Raw genomic sequence first — 12,467 nt, 5'->3', positions numbered from 1 at the left:
GCGCTGTGGCTCAAGTGGTAGAGTGCTAGCCTTGAGCTGAAGAGCTGAGGGACAGCGCCCAGGCCCAGAGTTCAGGCCCCACAACCGGACCCAAAAAAAAAAAAAAAAAAAACTTATCAATTCATCTAAAAAATATATAACATAACAAAGGATTAAATAATTTGTAACAGTGACTAACTCAAACTCTTGAACTACCCAAAATGTAAAGGAAGGGATGCCTTGTACAATTTTATAATTTTAAAAGATATTTTTATGCCATAATCAGCGTTTACTTGATAACTTTTTTTTTTTTTTTTGGGGGTTGGTCGTGGGGCTTGAACTCTGGGCCTGGGCGCTGTCCCTCAGCTCTTCAGCTCAAGGCGAGCGCTCTACCACTTGAGCTACAGCGCCACTTCCGGTTTTCTGGTGGTTTATTGGAGATAGGAGTCTCATGGTCTTTCTTGCCGGGGCTGGCTTTGAACCTCGATCCTCAGATCTCAGCCTCCTGAGTAGCTAGGATTACAGGCGTGAGCCACCAGCGCCCGGCTTACTTGATAACTTTTACTTCAATTGATGGTCCATCTCCTCATACTTTACCTGTCTACCTTATTTTTATTTTATTTTTTGCCAGTCCTGGGGCTTGAACTCAGGGCCTGGGCACTGTCCCTGAAATTCTTTTGCTCAAGGTTAGCCTCTACCACGTGAGCCACAGTACCACTTGTGGCTTTTTCTGTTTATGTGGTGCTGAGGAATCAAACCCAGGGCTTCGTGCATGGCAAGTATTCTACCACTAAGCCACATTCCCAGTCCCTTATTTTTAATTTCGAAGGCTGTTTGTAAGCAAGTAAAAGGCCTAGGTAAATGTATTCTGGGCCTGGGAATAATATTAATCTTAATACAATTATTGCAGTGTTGGGGCTCAAATCCAGAGCCTCACACAGACAAGGCACATACCACTTCGATTATGAGGTCTGGGAATATAGCTTTATTAAGATTTACAACAGCTCACACTTTAAAGATTATTTCAGACCAGGCGCCAGTGGCTCACACCTGTAATCAATCTTAGCTACTCAGGAGGCTGAGATCTGAGGAACATGGTTGAAAGCCAGCCCTGGGCAGGAAAGTTCATGAGACTCTTATCTCCAATTAACCACCAGAAAACTGGAAGTGGCACTGCGGCTCAAGTGGTAGAACACTCGCCTTGAGCTGAAGAGCTCAGAGACAGCACACAGGCCCAGAGTTCAAGCCCCATGACTGACCAAAAAAAAAAAAAAAGATTATTTGGGGACACAGAGCTGAATCTTGTTTTTTTGTTTTTGTGTTTTGAGGCAAGTTCTTGCTATGCCTCAAACCAAGATCCTCCTGCCAACACCGCCTAAGTAGCTAGTATTGTAGGTATTTGTACCTACATCCAGGACCTATGGAGTATTTTAAAGATTTGCATATCATTTTAAAAATAATATCCCCAAATTCAACTGTTTGAATTTCAGCAAGTATTCTTGGATTCTAAATAAAAATTCCTCTTCGATTCCTATTTTCCATTTGGAAATCAAACTGTGCTAAGCCTTCATATGCTTACATCAGCAGCAGAAAAAAATTGGCTTCGATTAAAAAAAAAAATCAACACCGAAGTGTCATTGTTGCTGTATACATTCACAGAATATACAATGTTTCAGGCACCAGACTGAAGACACACCATGACAGCCAATCCAAGTTGGTTTTTTTATACCCTTTCACAAAAGTTAGAGCGGACAGAGGACCGCTTCCACCCCCAGAAGGGGTTGTGCAACGCTTTCTCTTCCACAGAATCTACAACTCCTTAAAGGCCATGCTGCTTAGAACTCTGCTCAGATTTGCTCCTCCATGCAGGCAGGCCTGGCGGGAGGAGGTGTGGTCAGATGTCACGGGAAGGGGGCGCCCACTGCAGGCTGAGGAGCCCACGCTCATGAACACTTGTGCAGGACATTCTTACTAAACAAGCACACTGGTAAGGAAGCTACAAATGTGGGAAGCCGGTGAACTGTTTTGCATTTCCATTGTCTACAAGGCATCACGGAGGTCATGATCCACAGTGGACTGGGTGTAAGAGGAGCTGGGGATGTCTGCAGAATACATCTGGAGGAGCCCACAGGGTTGGCACAGCATGAAGGGGCCCCTGCAGGTTTTAAAGAGCTGTACGATGTACTTGCGAAACTTCTCCCCCAGGAAAAAGTAGATGATTGGATTGAGGCAGCAGTGGACGAAAGCCAAGGTTTCTGTGGCCTGGATGGCGTAGTCCAGATACCTCTCGAAGGTGCAGTGCTGGAGAACTTCCAGCTCCACCAGGGTCTCCAGGAAGAGTACCACATTGTACGGCGTCCAGAACCCAAGGAAGAGGACGACCACGGCGAAGATCATCTTCACCGCCTTGTTCTTCTTCTCATTTTTACAATGCTGCAAGGTCCGGATGATCATGGAGTAGCAAAACAGCATGACCCCCAGGGGGATCAACAGCCCTAAAATGTTGATCTCCAGGGAGCTCAGAACCTTCCACGTCGTGGCATTGACAGAGTACTTGGTTTTGCAATAGGTGTGGTTGCGCTCGGTGTAACAAGTGCTGAACAGCAGGCCCGGAAGGGAGGCGAACACAGCCACAGACCACGTCACCACGCTAGTGATGACCCCATAGGTCAGGGTTCGCGCTCTCAAGGAAAACACCGCATGCACGATCGCCAGGTACCTGTCGATGCTCATGAGCATGATGAAGAATATGCCACTGTAAAAACCTACCAAGTAGATCCAGGAGATAACCTTGCACAGACTGAGTCCAAACACCCACTGATCGGCAGCGTAGTAGCCCCAGAAAGGGAGGGAAAGTACAAAGAGCAGATCCGAGATGGCAAGGTTGAGCAGGTACACGTCCGTCATGGACTTGAGCCTCTTGTACTTGAATAGCACCAGGACCACCACAGAGTTTCCAAACAGACCGAACAGGAAGACCAAGGAGTAAAGAGGAGGCAGGAAGAGCTCCCCAAACGCCTTGACACCTTCTTTGGTACAAGGTTTGGGGATGTTCTCATCCAAGTAGTAACTACTGTACATGCTGTCATCTGTGGTGGTGTCTGCCACATTTGTGGGGTTCATTTTGTAACTCTACAGGCTCCTCAAGACTGGCCAACCAGAGGAAGCTAATAAGAGGAAGAGCAGAGCAGATTTCTGTAAGAACAACAAAGCAAGAGTACTACAGGCAGGACACAGCTTCCCCCCATCAACACACGCCCTTCCCCAGGGAAGGGGCCCAAAGCTTCCTAGTGCCCTGCTGCCACACGAAATAATCCAGCCTGGATGGGGTTCACATGTCAATCTTCTTATCCTCTGCCAGGCAGTGCAGTTCACATTTGTGAGGGAAGTGACATTTCCCTTTCAAGTGGCACCCATGAAGGTTGTGCCTCCAAGAGTTGGATTCACTTTCAAGGATGACCAGATCAGTTGCTCTTCCCAATAGGATGTGACTGCACCCAGGCCCTTCGTGTAGATAAGAGAAAGAATGTATGCATGGCGCTCAGTGGTAAAGCGCGTGTCTGGACATACAGGTAGGTCCCTGGGTTCAAATAATGTGCTGTCTCAGCACAGCTCAAATAATAGTAGTAGTAGTAGTAACATAATGAATCTATGTATTTTTCTAGATTTTAGCTCTACTTTTTTTTGTTGTTGTTGGTCATGGGGCTTGAACTCTAGGCCTGAGCGCTGTCTCTCAGCTCTTCAGCTCAAGGCTAGTGCTCTACCACTTGAACTACAGCGCCACTTTCCGTTTTCTGGTGGTTTATTGGAGATAAGAGTCTCATGGACTTTCCTGTGGGGGCTGGCTTTGAACTTTGATCCTCAGATCTCAGCCTCCTGAGTAGCTAGGATTACAGGGGTGAGCCACCGGAACCTGATTCCCTGAGCTTTTTATTTGCTCAAAAGTAACACTCTACAATTTGAACTGAAGCTTCACTTCCAACTTTTTGGTGGTTTATTGGAGATAAGAGTTTCATGGACATCCAGGTGCTGGGGGCTCACACCTGTAATCCTAGCTACTCAGGAGGCTGAGATCTGAGGATGATGGCTCAGTCAGCCCTGGAAGAAAAGCCTGAGAGACTATTATCTAAATAAATTACTCAAACAAACAAACAACAACAACAGCAACAACAAAAAAACAGAAGTGACCCTGTGGCCCAAGTGGTAGAGTGCTATCCTTGAGCACACGAGGCTCAGGGACAGTGCCCAGGCCCCCAAGTTCAAGCCTCAAGACCAGCCCCCCCCCAAAAATCTCACAAACTTCCCTTCCCAGACTGGATTTGAACCATGATCCTCAGATCTCAGCCTCCTGAGTAGCTAGAACTATAGGTATAAGCTATTGGTATCCAGCTTTCTTTAGGTAATCTTCTTTTAAGAAGGAAGCTAGGTTAGTAGTCACTTGCCCCTACATAAAAAGAAATGCCTCCTGCATGCTTTGTACTGCATAGATCTTAAAGTACTTTCCAGTCTTGTACATTCACTCCCATCCCAACAAAATTCCCACACTCTCACCTAAGCAAGCACAATTGACTGGTGGCAAATACGTTCTGTGATTAAGTGACCTCCGCAGCTGTGGTCTTTGAAGCACAAGTCTCAAGGATGTACTGATAAACCAGGTCTCAGTGGTAAGTGGCAAAAAGCTCTGACTTACCACACTTGCTGGCCAATTCCAGGCTACGAACTACACTACACACCCGCTCAGCATGTTAAGCTGGCACAAGCCAGCTCCTGCACCCTAGGAGCACCTCTCAGGTGGGGACGGGCAGAGCCTTCTGGTATGGACAGCCAGTGACTCCTGGGTCAATCTGATGCTAATGTAGCAAGTGTGTTTATAAGGCTTTTCAGGAGGAAGTACATACTAAGTTGGATAATTTGAGGGAGATTTTTGGTCTAATCAAAATTAGATATAAAACCAACCTATGCACTGAGCTCTTTTTCTGTGTGGGGAATTTAGCCTGACATAGAAAGGCACACCAGAGCCAAAAAGGGCATCGCTACTCCTCACCCACCTTGGTGTCTTGTCTCAACTGGTGACCCGCATGCTCCCCTGAAGAGCAGAGCAATTCATGAAGGACTCAGGACCACCGCTGGCTGCGTCCCTTGTAACACTTGTCACTCTGCTTGATAATTCATACCTAATCCCTTAGGGTCCCACCTGCAGCCTTCCCACCACGCAGCAGAATACCCAAAACCATGTCCCTCCACAGGGAGATTTGGAATTTATCTTAAAATTGCACGAGGGGCTGGGAAGGTGGCTCAGTGGTAGAGCGCTTGCCTTGCATGCATGAGACCCAGGGTTCGATTCCTCAGCACCACATAAGCAGAAAAAAGCCAGAAGTGGCACTGGGGCTCAAATGGTAGAGCTCTAGCCTTGAGCTGAAGAGCTGAGGGACAATGTCCATGCCCAGAGTTCAGGCCCTACAACCGACCAAAAAAAAAAAAACATATGAAAGGTCTGATGCTGTACCACAAGCTCTCCAAAAAATCTGTACCAGTGAAAGGGTAAAATTAAGGCTGAGGATGTGAGGAGTCTTAGAACAAGCAAGAGGAGAGCTGGTTAAAGATTATCATTCTGCAGATCTTCTATGTGTAGTCTGGGATCTTGATAGAAGCAAGAAGCAGGACAGTGTGGAGTTTTGATGACAGTCGTCGGGGTATCTGGGGCTTGATTGCGGAGGAAGAGCCCAATATCTGAATGGCAGCAGGTGAGAGATGGAAAAGCGAAGAGACAATATAGCAGGACAGAGAAGCCTGAATGCGGAGGCTGCGTGAGTGGCTGGCCAGCTGTTGATGCTGCCTCCGGGCCACGTGTCTGGAGAGCAGTGGGTGGCCAGAGGCCCTGGGAACACCCCCACCCCACTTACCTTGTTTCTGGAAGTGGCTCTGAGGAAGATCTGTGAGGCAGTGCCAGGCTTGCTCAAGCAGCACAGGTGCCTTTGAAAGGCATGTGGCTTCCTGTGAGACCCATCTACCCTGAGTTCAAGTGGGGCTTTTCAGAGAGGGAGGAAACAGAAAATGAGATGAGTGACTCATTTTCCAAAATTCAGAGCTAGGAAGGGTTGGCTTCTGTTAGATAAAAAAATAAAGTTGTTTTTGAAGGAGCTTTTTAAAAATGTGTTTGTTGTGCAGGTAGAGGGCAGATCATGTGCCTAGCATGAGCAAGAGCCTGGATTTAATCTCCAACACTGTATGTGCATGTGCACGCGCACACGCGCACACACACACATTTTCATTTCTCACTGGTCATGTGCAGTAGAAATGATCAGTAAATTGTGGATCAATGGGCTGTTTAATTCATTTTCATGGAAATCCAGTGGTGAGTACTCAAGATACACAGTGTTCTCTAAGTAAGCAGTATCTTTAGACTGAAGTCCACTAACACAGTAGAAAAAGGACAATCTTGTTTGCCTAGATATAGATAGGCAGACTGCAGAATGCCCACCAGGTACAGCCATAGTCCCCCCGCCCCCACAGCCTCCAGTAGCACAAGCTCAATAAACCTCCACTCTTTATAAAAACAAGAAGAAGCCAGGAGCTGGTGGCTCATGCCTATAACCCTAGCAACTCAGGAAGCTGAGATCTGAAGACTGGGTTCAAAGGCAGCCCAGGCAGGAAAGTCCATGAGACTCTTATCTCCAATAAACCACCAGAAAACCAGAAGTAGAGCTCTGGTTCAAAGTGGTAGTGTACTAGATTTGAGCAAAAGAGCTTAGGGACAGCACCTAGATCCTGAGTTCAAGCCCCATGACTGACAAAACACTGTTGCTGCTGCTGCTGCTGCTACTACTACTACTACTACTACTAAAAGGATAGCCAAGTGTAGAGAAGTGGACAGTTTGTTCTTATGTGTCTCCATTAACCATATTTTTGGATTTCATAATAAATCTGGTCCTCAATGACCATGTCTTCCTGTTCCCCTTAATATGAAAGTACGCCTGCAGATTTACTAGTTATGATGAAAGGTACTAACATTTGCAAAGTACAAAGCATGTGCCCAACATGTATGTACGTGGTGGCCAGCATATATATGCACATATGTGTATGTGCTCAACACGGCACTAACTGAAAATGCACATAAATCAAATGCACAGGAGCAAATACCTTCCTCTCCTCAAACAGTGGAGCCTGGCATGTTGTCTGCAGCCATTACTGGGAATCCAGAAATTACCAGGGTGAATCATGAGTCACCATCCAGGTTTCCAAGACTGCTGCTCTAGACAAAGTGAGTCTTGAGGTTGGCTGAGTAAGTGCTCTACTGTACTGGAAAAACAGCACGTTACCCTTCAGGAAGGGTTGAAAAGCATTCAAAAGTAGGTCCTCACCCCTATTTCCAGAAGATCAATTTTTCAGTAATATCATTTCTTACATGACTTAGGAACAAATCTTCCCAGAGAGGGAAGATGCCCAAGGCATGGAAGCCAATTACAGGCCAACCTCCACACTCTTGATATTCATCGTCACCGTGTGTCATGAAATTTCTCATCTAGAGCAGAGAGGAACAGACGCACAAACCCTACCCCAGGCTACATAGGACACAGCACAGGGTCAGGTGCCTAACATGAAACTATGGCGACCCCTGGTGGGCCCAGCATTATTGCAACAGCAATCCCCGTGTCTGTGGGAGCTGTCAATCATCAAGGCCTGCATGGGGAGTTGTGGCATAGAGCAGCAGGTAGGAGCCAAGCTTTAGTATCAAAATGAAACTGTGAGTGGAGACACTCAGGGTTGTAACAATGAACTGTATGGACAGCTTGTAAAGTACACACTGAGCAGCTAGGATTGCAGGCACTGATGCCTGGTTTATCCTGAGCTTTTTTGCTCAAGACCGGTACTCTACCACTTGAGCCACAGCTCTGCTTTCAGCTTTTTAGTGGTTAGTTGGAAATGTTGAGTTTCACAGATTTACATGTCCAGGCTAAGCTTTGAACCTCAATCTTGGCCTCCTAAGGTACCAGGATTACAGGCATGAGCCAAAGACACTGGGGAATTCTCTACTACTTAAAATTAGCATACGTGTAACTATGCAAGATATTGGTCAAACTCATCCTTTACATATTGCTCCTTGTTAGATCCCTCCTCCCAACCCACATCTTTTAACAGTTCTTAGTGGGTGTCACCATGTTATTTCCCTGTGCATGTGACTCACACACACACACACACACACACACAACCTTGGTTGTAAACACAATTAGAAACACAAAGTATTTGTCTAGAAGTGTGTATAAATATAGCGTATAAACAACTGCAATAGTGCCACCTTGTGTATGAAAGATCCCTCAGGGACTTTGTAAAAGTCTTCATAAAGAGAAATAGTTATTGCGTTCTCCAGGTGATACAATGGACAGCCACGGGTGACTGGTAGACAGGCAGGCTACAGGGGCTCCACCATGGTGTGTATTATCTTTTCTGAGGTCTTAGATAAAAAAGAGAAAACCATTGTGGCCAGTGGTTCATATCTGTAATCCTAGCCTCTCAGGAGGCTGAGATCTGAAGATCAGAAGATCACAGTTCAAAAGCAGCCCGGGCAGAAAAGTCCTCGAGACTCTTATCTCCAATTAACGAATCAAAAACCAGAAGTGGTGCTGTGGCTCAAAGTAGTAGAGCACTAGCCTTGAGCAGAAGAGCTCAGGGACAGCACCCAGGCTAAGTTCAAGCCCCACAACCAACAAAGAGAGAGAGACAGAGAGACAGAAAGAGACAGAGACAGAGAGAGAGAAACCTATTAGAAAATAATAATGCAGGACCCAGGACTTTAGACCAAAAAACAAACAAAAACCCCTGCCTATCTGGAGGAAATTCTGGGCCAGGGACTGACAGCATAACGCTCTCCTCAGATGGCAGTCTCGCATCATCAGTAGCTATGCTTTTCTATCTCCTTTCCATATCCCCTCACCTTCTCCAACCCCTGCCATTTCCTGGCTTGAATTCAAGGTGTGGGCACTATCCCTGAGCTTCTTTTACTCAAGGCTAGCACTACCACAGTGCCACTTCTGGCTCTTTTGTTTATGTAGCACTGAGTATCAAACCCAGGACTTCATACATACTAGGCAAGCACTATACCACTAAGCCACAGTCCCAGCCCATACATATGCTTTTGAAAGCAAAAAAGTGACTTCTGCGAGCAGTATTTATGACACATACTAAGCTGATGATGTAATAAAATGTACCCATGCTAAAATAGTTGGCCCCGATCACTAAACTCTCCTCATGCAATGGAGTTGATTCTCATTTATAAGGCAGGCCCAATATGTATTCCTTGGGTCTCTTGGTTTATAAAAGGAAAGAAATGGTAATAATTGCTGACTACCAAAAAGTTTATTCTTGGATATAAGTCATTGAGAAGTGGAATCAATCTACCTGGTCAAGATTCAGTCTAGCTCAATTATGAAATTGAGAAAAGGGGAAATTGTCAGTATCTCATTATATACAATATCAGAGTCTCACTGTGTAATTTTCTGTTGCTTCTGTGACAAGTTACCACATATTCACTGATTTCAAACACATAAAAACTATCTTTTGGGGGCTGGGAAGGTGGCTCAGTGGTAGAGTGCTAGCTTCGCATGCATGAGACCCTGGGTTTGATTCCTCAGCACCATATAAACAGAAAAGGCCAGAAGTGGCGCTGTGGCTCAAGTGGTAGAGTGCTAACTTTGAGCTGAAGAGCCCAGGGACAGCGCGCAGGCCCAGAGTTCAGGCCCCACGACCAATTCTCCAAAAAACCCTAAAACAAAAAACTATCATTTTATTGTTTTGGCAATTAGAAATTCAAAGTGTCACTGTGTGTTCTCAGGGCTGGTTCTTTCTACAATTTCTAGGAAAGAACCATGCATTTGCCAGCATCTGGAGACTACATTCTAGAGTTCAGGTAAGCTTCCTCTATTTTCAGGGCCAGCAAACAATGTGGCATCTCTTATCTGCCTTCCTGCCTTCCTGTTTTGTTTTGTGCCATTAAGGGGGCTTGAACTCAAAATCTGGGCATTCTACCACTTAAGCCACAGCTTTGCATCCCTATTTTCTGGTACTATTGGGGTTTTGAACTCACAAGCCTTATAGTTGATAGACAAATATTTTGCCACTTTAGTCACTATTTGCTTTATGGTCCATTCTCCTCCACCACCCCCCCCACACACACACATAGGGTCTCAATTTTTGCCTAAGACTTTGATCCTATGCTTCCATGCCAGGCTTGCTCACTGGGTCTTGCAAATGCTTTGCACAAGCTGGCCTTTAATTCTGATCCTCCTGATCATAACTTCCTAAGCAAGCAGGAATACAGGCATGAGCTACTATACCCAACCTTCCTGCTTTCTTTTCCTTTTCTTTTTTTTTGTTCGGGGGGAGGGGGTGCCTGGTCCTGGGGTTTGCACTTGCCTCCAGGATGCTGTCTCTGAGCTCCTTTTGCTCAATACTAGTACTCTACCAATTGAGCCACATCTCTACTTCTGGCTTTTTTGGTAGTTAATTGGAGATAAAAGTCTCGACTCCTGTCTGGCCTGGCTTCAAACCCTAATCCACAGATCTCAGCCTCCTGAGTACCTAAGATTATAGGTGTGAGCCACCGGTGCCCAGCCAATAGTTTACCTTTTTAAAAATGAGCATATGTTACTTGGACAAGAGGAGTTCCTAATATTTTCATACATGTAAGCAATTTTTTTTCCAATCAACATCATCCCCTATCACTCTCTCCTATCCAACTCCCCCTTTTCTTAAAACAATTTTGGCTATTTTCATCTTTATGTTTTTCGTCAATATTGGGGCTTGAACAGCCTGGGCGCTGTCTCTGAGCTCTTCAGCTTAAGGTGAGTACTCTTCACTTGAGCGACAGCGCCACTTCAGGTTTTCTAGTTGTTAATTGGAGATAACAGTCCTTACAGACTTGCCTTACCCAGGCTGGCTTTGAAGCACAATCCTCAGACCTCAGCCTTCTGACTAGCTAGGATTACAGGCATGAGCCACCAGTGCCCAGCTAATTTCATCTTTTTTTTTTTTTTCTTAACCTACAAAGTACTTCAACCATATTCTTTTTTTTGGCCTGTCCTGGAGCTTGAACTCAGGGCCTGGGCACTGTCCAAGCTGGCACTCTATCACTTGAGCCACAGCACCACTTCTGGCTCTGTTTATGTTGTACTGAGGAATCTAATCCAGGGCTTTGTGCATGCTATGCAAGCATTCTACCACTAAACCACATTCCTAGCCCCCATATTCATTCTTATTCATCCTCTTTGTTAGCCCTTCCTCCTCTCATGCAAGCCTGTTTTACTTTCCTGTCATTTTCTTTTTACAATTGTGTATGAATTGTACCAAGTAATTTCATTATTTCAGATATGTACTATCTTACATTTTGCATGGAATAACCGTATCTATTATTTTCTCCCTTCCCTTACCCCCTTCCACACATCACTAGCCTTTCTTGAGGAATATAGCCTGATATTATGGATATAAAACTGAAGGAACATTTCTTCCATGGAATTCTCCGGTATATTTTAAAATATTTTCGTTTTGCCTTTAGGTGAAATCGTCTAGGCAATGGTAACTGTAGCCTGGAAACTGCTGTGGTACCTGCTGCCCCCTGCAGGCCGAAGCCTTTTCGTAACTATAGCAGTTTTCAAGGTGAGTCCCAGTGCAGGGCAGGGAGGCCTTGAAGTCCTGTGCTAGTAAAACTATACAATTTAAGTCCTATGGTTAAAGATTTTTGCTTCTCTATTGACTACTAGACCTTTAGCACTTAGAACAATGTGAAAAATATTGAAAGAGCTCCTACACAAATTAGTTTATCTGAAATAAGACAAAGACTTCAATAATAGGTAAAAGAAAACAATGAAAAAGAAATAGTTCACAAGAAAACAAAGGAAACAAGAGTGGCTAAATCTCCCTTGGGAGTCCTGGCTACAATCCACCTGCTCCAATCTCTCAAGTGCTGGGATTATATGCATATCACACCTTGGGATATGCTCAGCTGTCTTCTTAGGAAACAAACCAAATCTGTGATATTATAAATCCTCTATCATCTTCATAAATATAAAGAGGTAGTTAATCACACTGATGACGTTCATTGAGTTCCAAAATTAGTAGTATTACATTTGGTTTGTTCTTAGAAAATAACGCAAATATATATATATATATATATATATATATATATATATGTATGTATGTATGTGTGTGTGTGTATATATATATATATATATATATATAACCAATGAATATTTATAGGTAGTACTGAAAGAATAACAAATAGCTGAGGACCACACCTCTAATCCTAACTATTTAGGATGCTGAGATCAGGAGAATCATGGTTCCAAGCCAACCAAGACAAAAAAAAAAAAAAGAAGTTCATGGGACTCCATCTCAGTGATAGCACCTAGGTATAGTGGTACACATTTGTCAGCTCACCTATTGGAGGAAGTGTAAAATAGGATTGTGGAACAAGCATAGACCTGGATGAAATTTGT

At 44.7% G+C, this 12,467-nt stretch overlaps 1 protein-coding gene across 1 annotated transcript; it reads right to left on the bottom strand.

Annotated features, from left to right (window-relative positions):
* Positions 1–1,901: 1,901 nt before the first annotated feature.
* Ccr4 (chemokine (C-C motif) receptor 4) lies at positions 1,902–5,910 on the bottom strand. The gene is made up of 2 exons (XM_013028479.1): positions 5,883–5,910; positions 1,902–3,146 (listed from the first exon to the last, which is right to left on the bottom strand). The coding sequence occupies exon 2, from the start codon at positions 3,100–3,102 to the stop codon at positions 2,020–2,022; it is 1,083 nt and encodes a 360-aa protein (XP_012883933.1). The 5' UTR covers positions 3,103–3,146; positions 5,883–5,910; the 3' UTR covers positions 1,902–2,019.
* Positions 5,911–12,467: the final 6,557 nt, after the last annotated feature.

Source organism: Dipodomys ordii, unplaced genomic scaffold, assembly GCF_000151885.1.
Source record: "Dipodomys ordii isolate 6190 unplaced genomic scaffold, Dord_2.0 Scaffold110, whole genome shotgun sequence".
NCBI lineage: Eukaryota > Metazoa > Chordata > Mammalia > Rodentia > Heteromyidae > Dipodomys > Dipodomys ordii.
The sequence above is the reverse complement of the archived record's forward strand: the minus strand, read 5'-3'. Positions and strand labels throughout refer to the sequence as shown.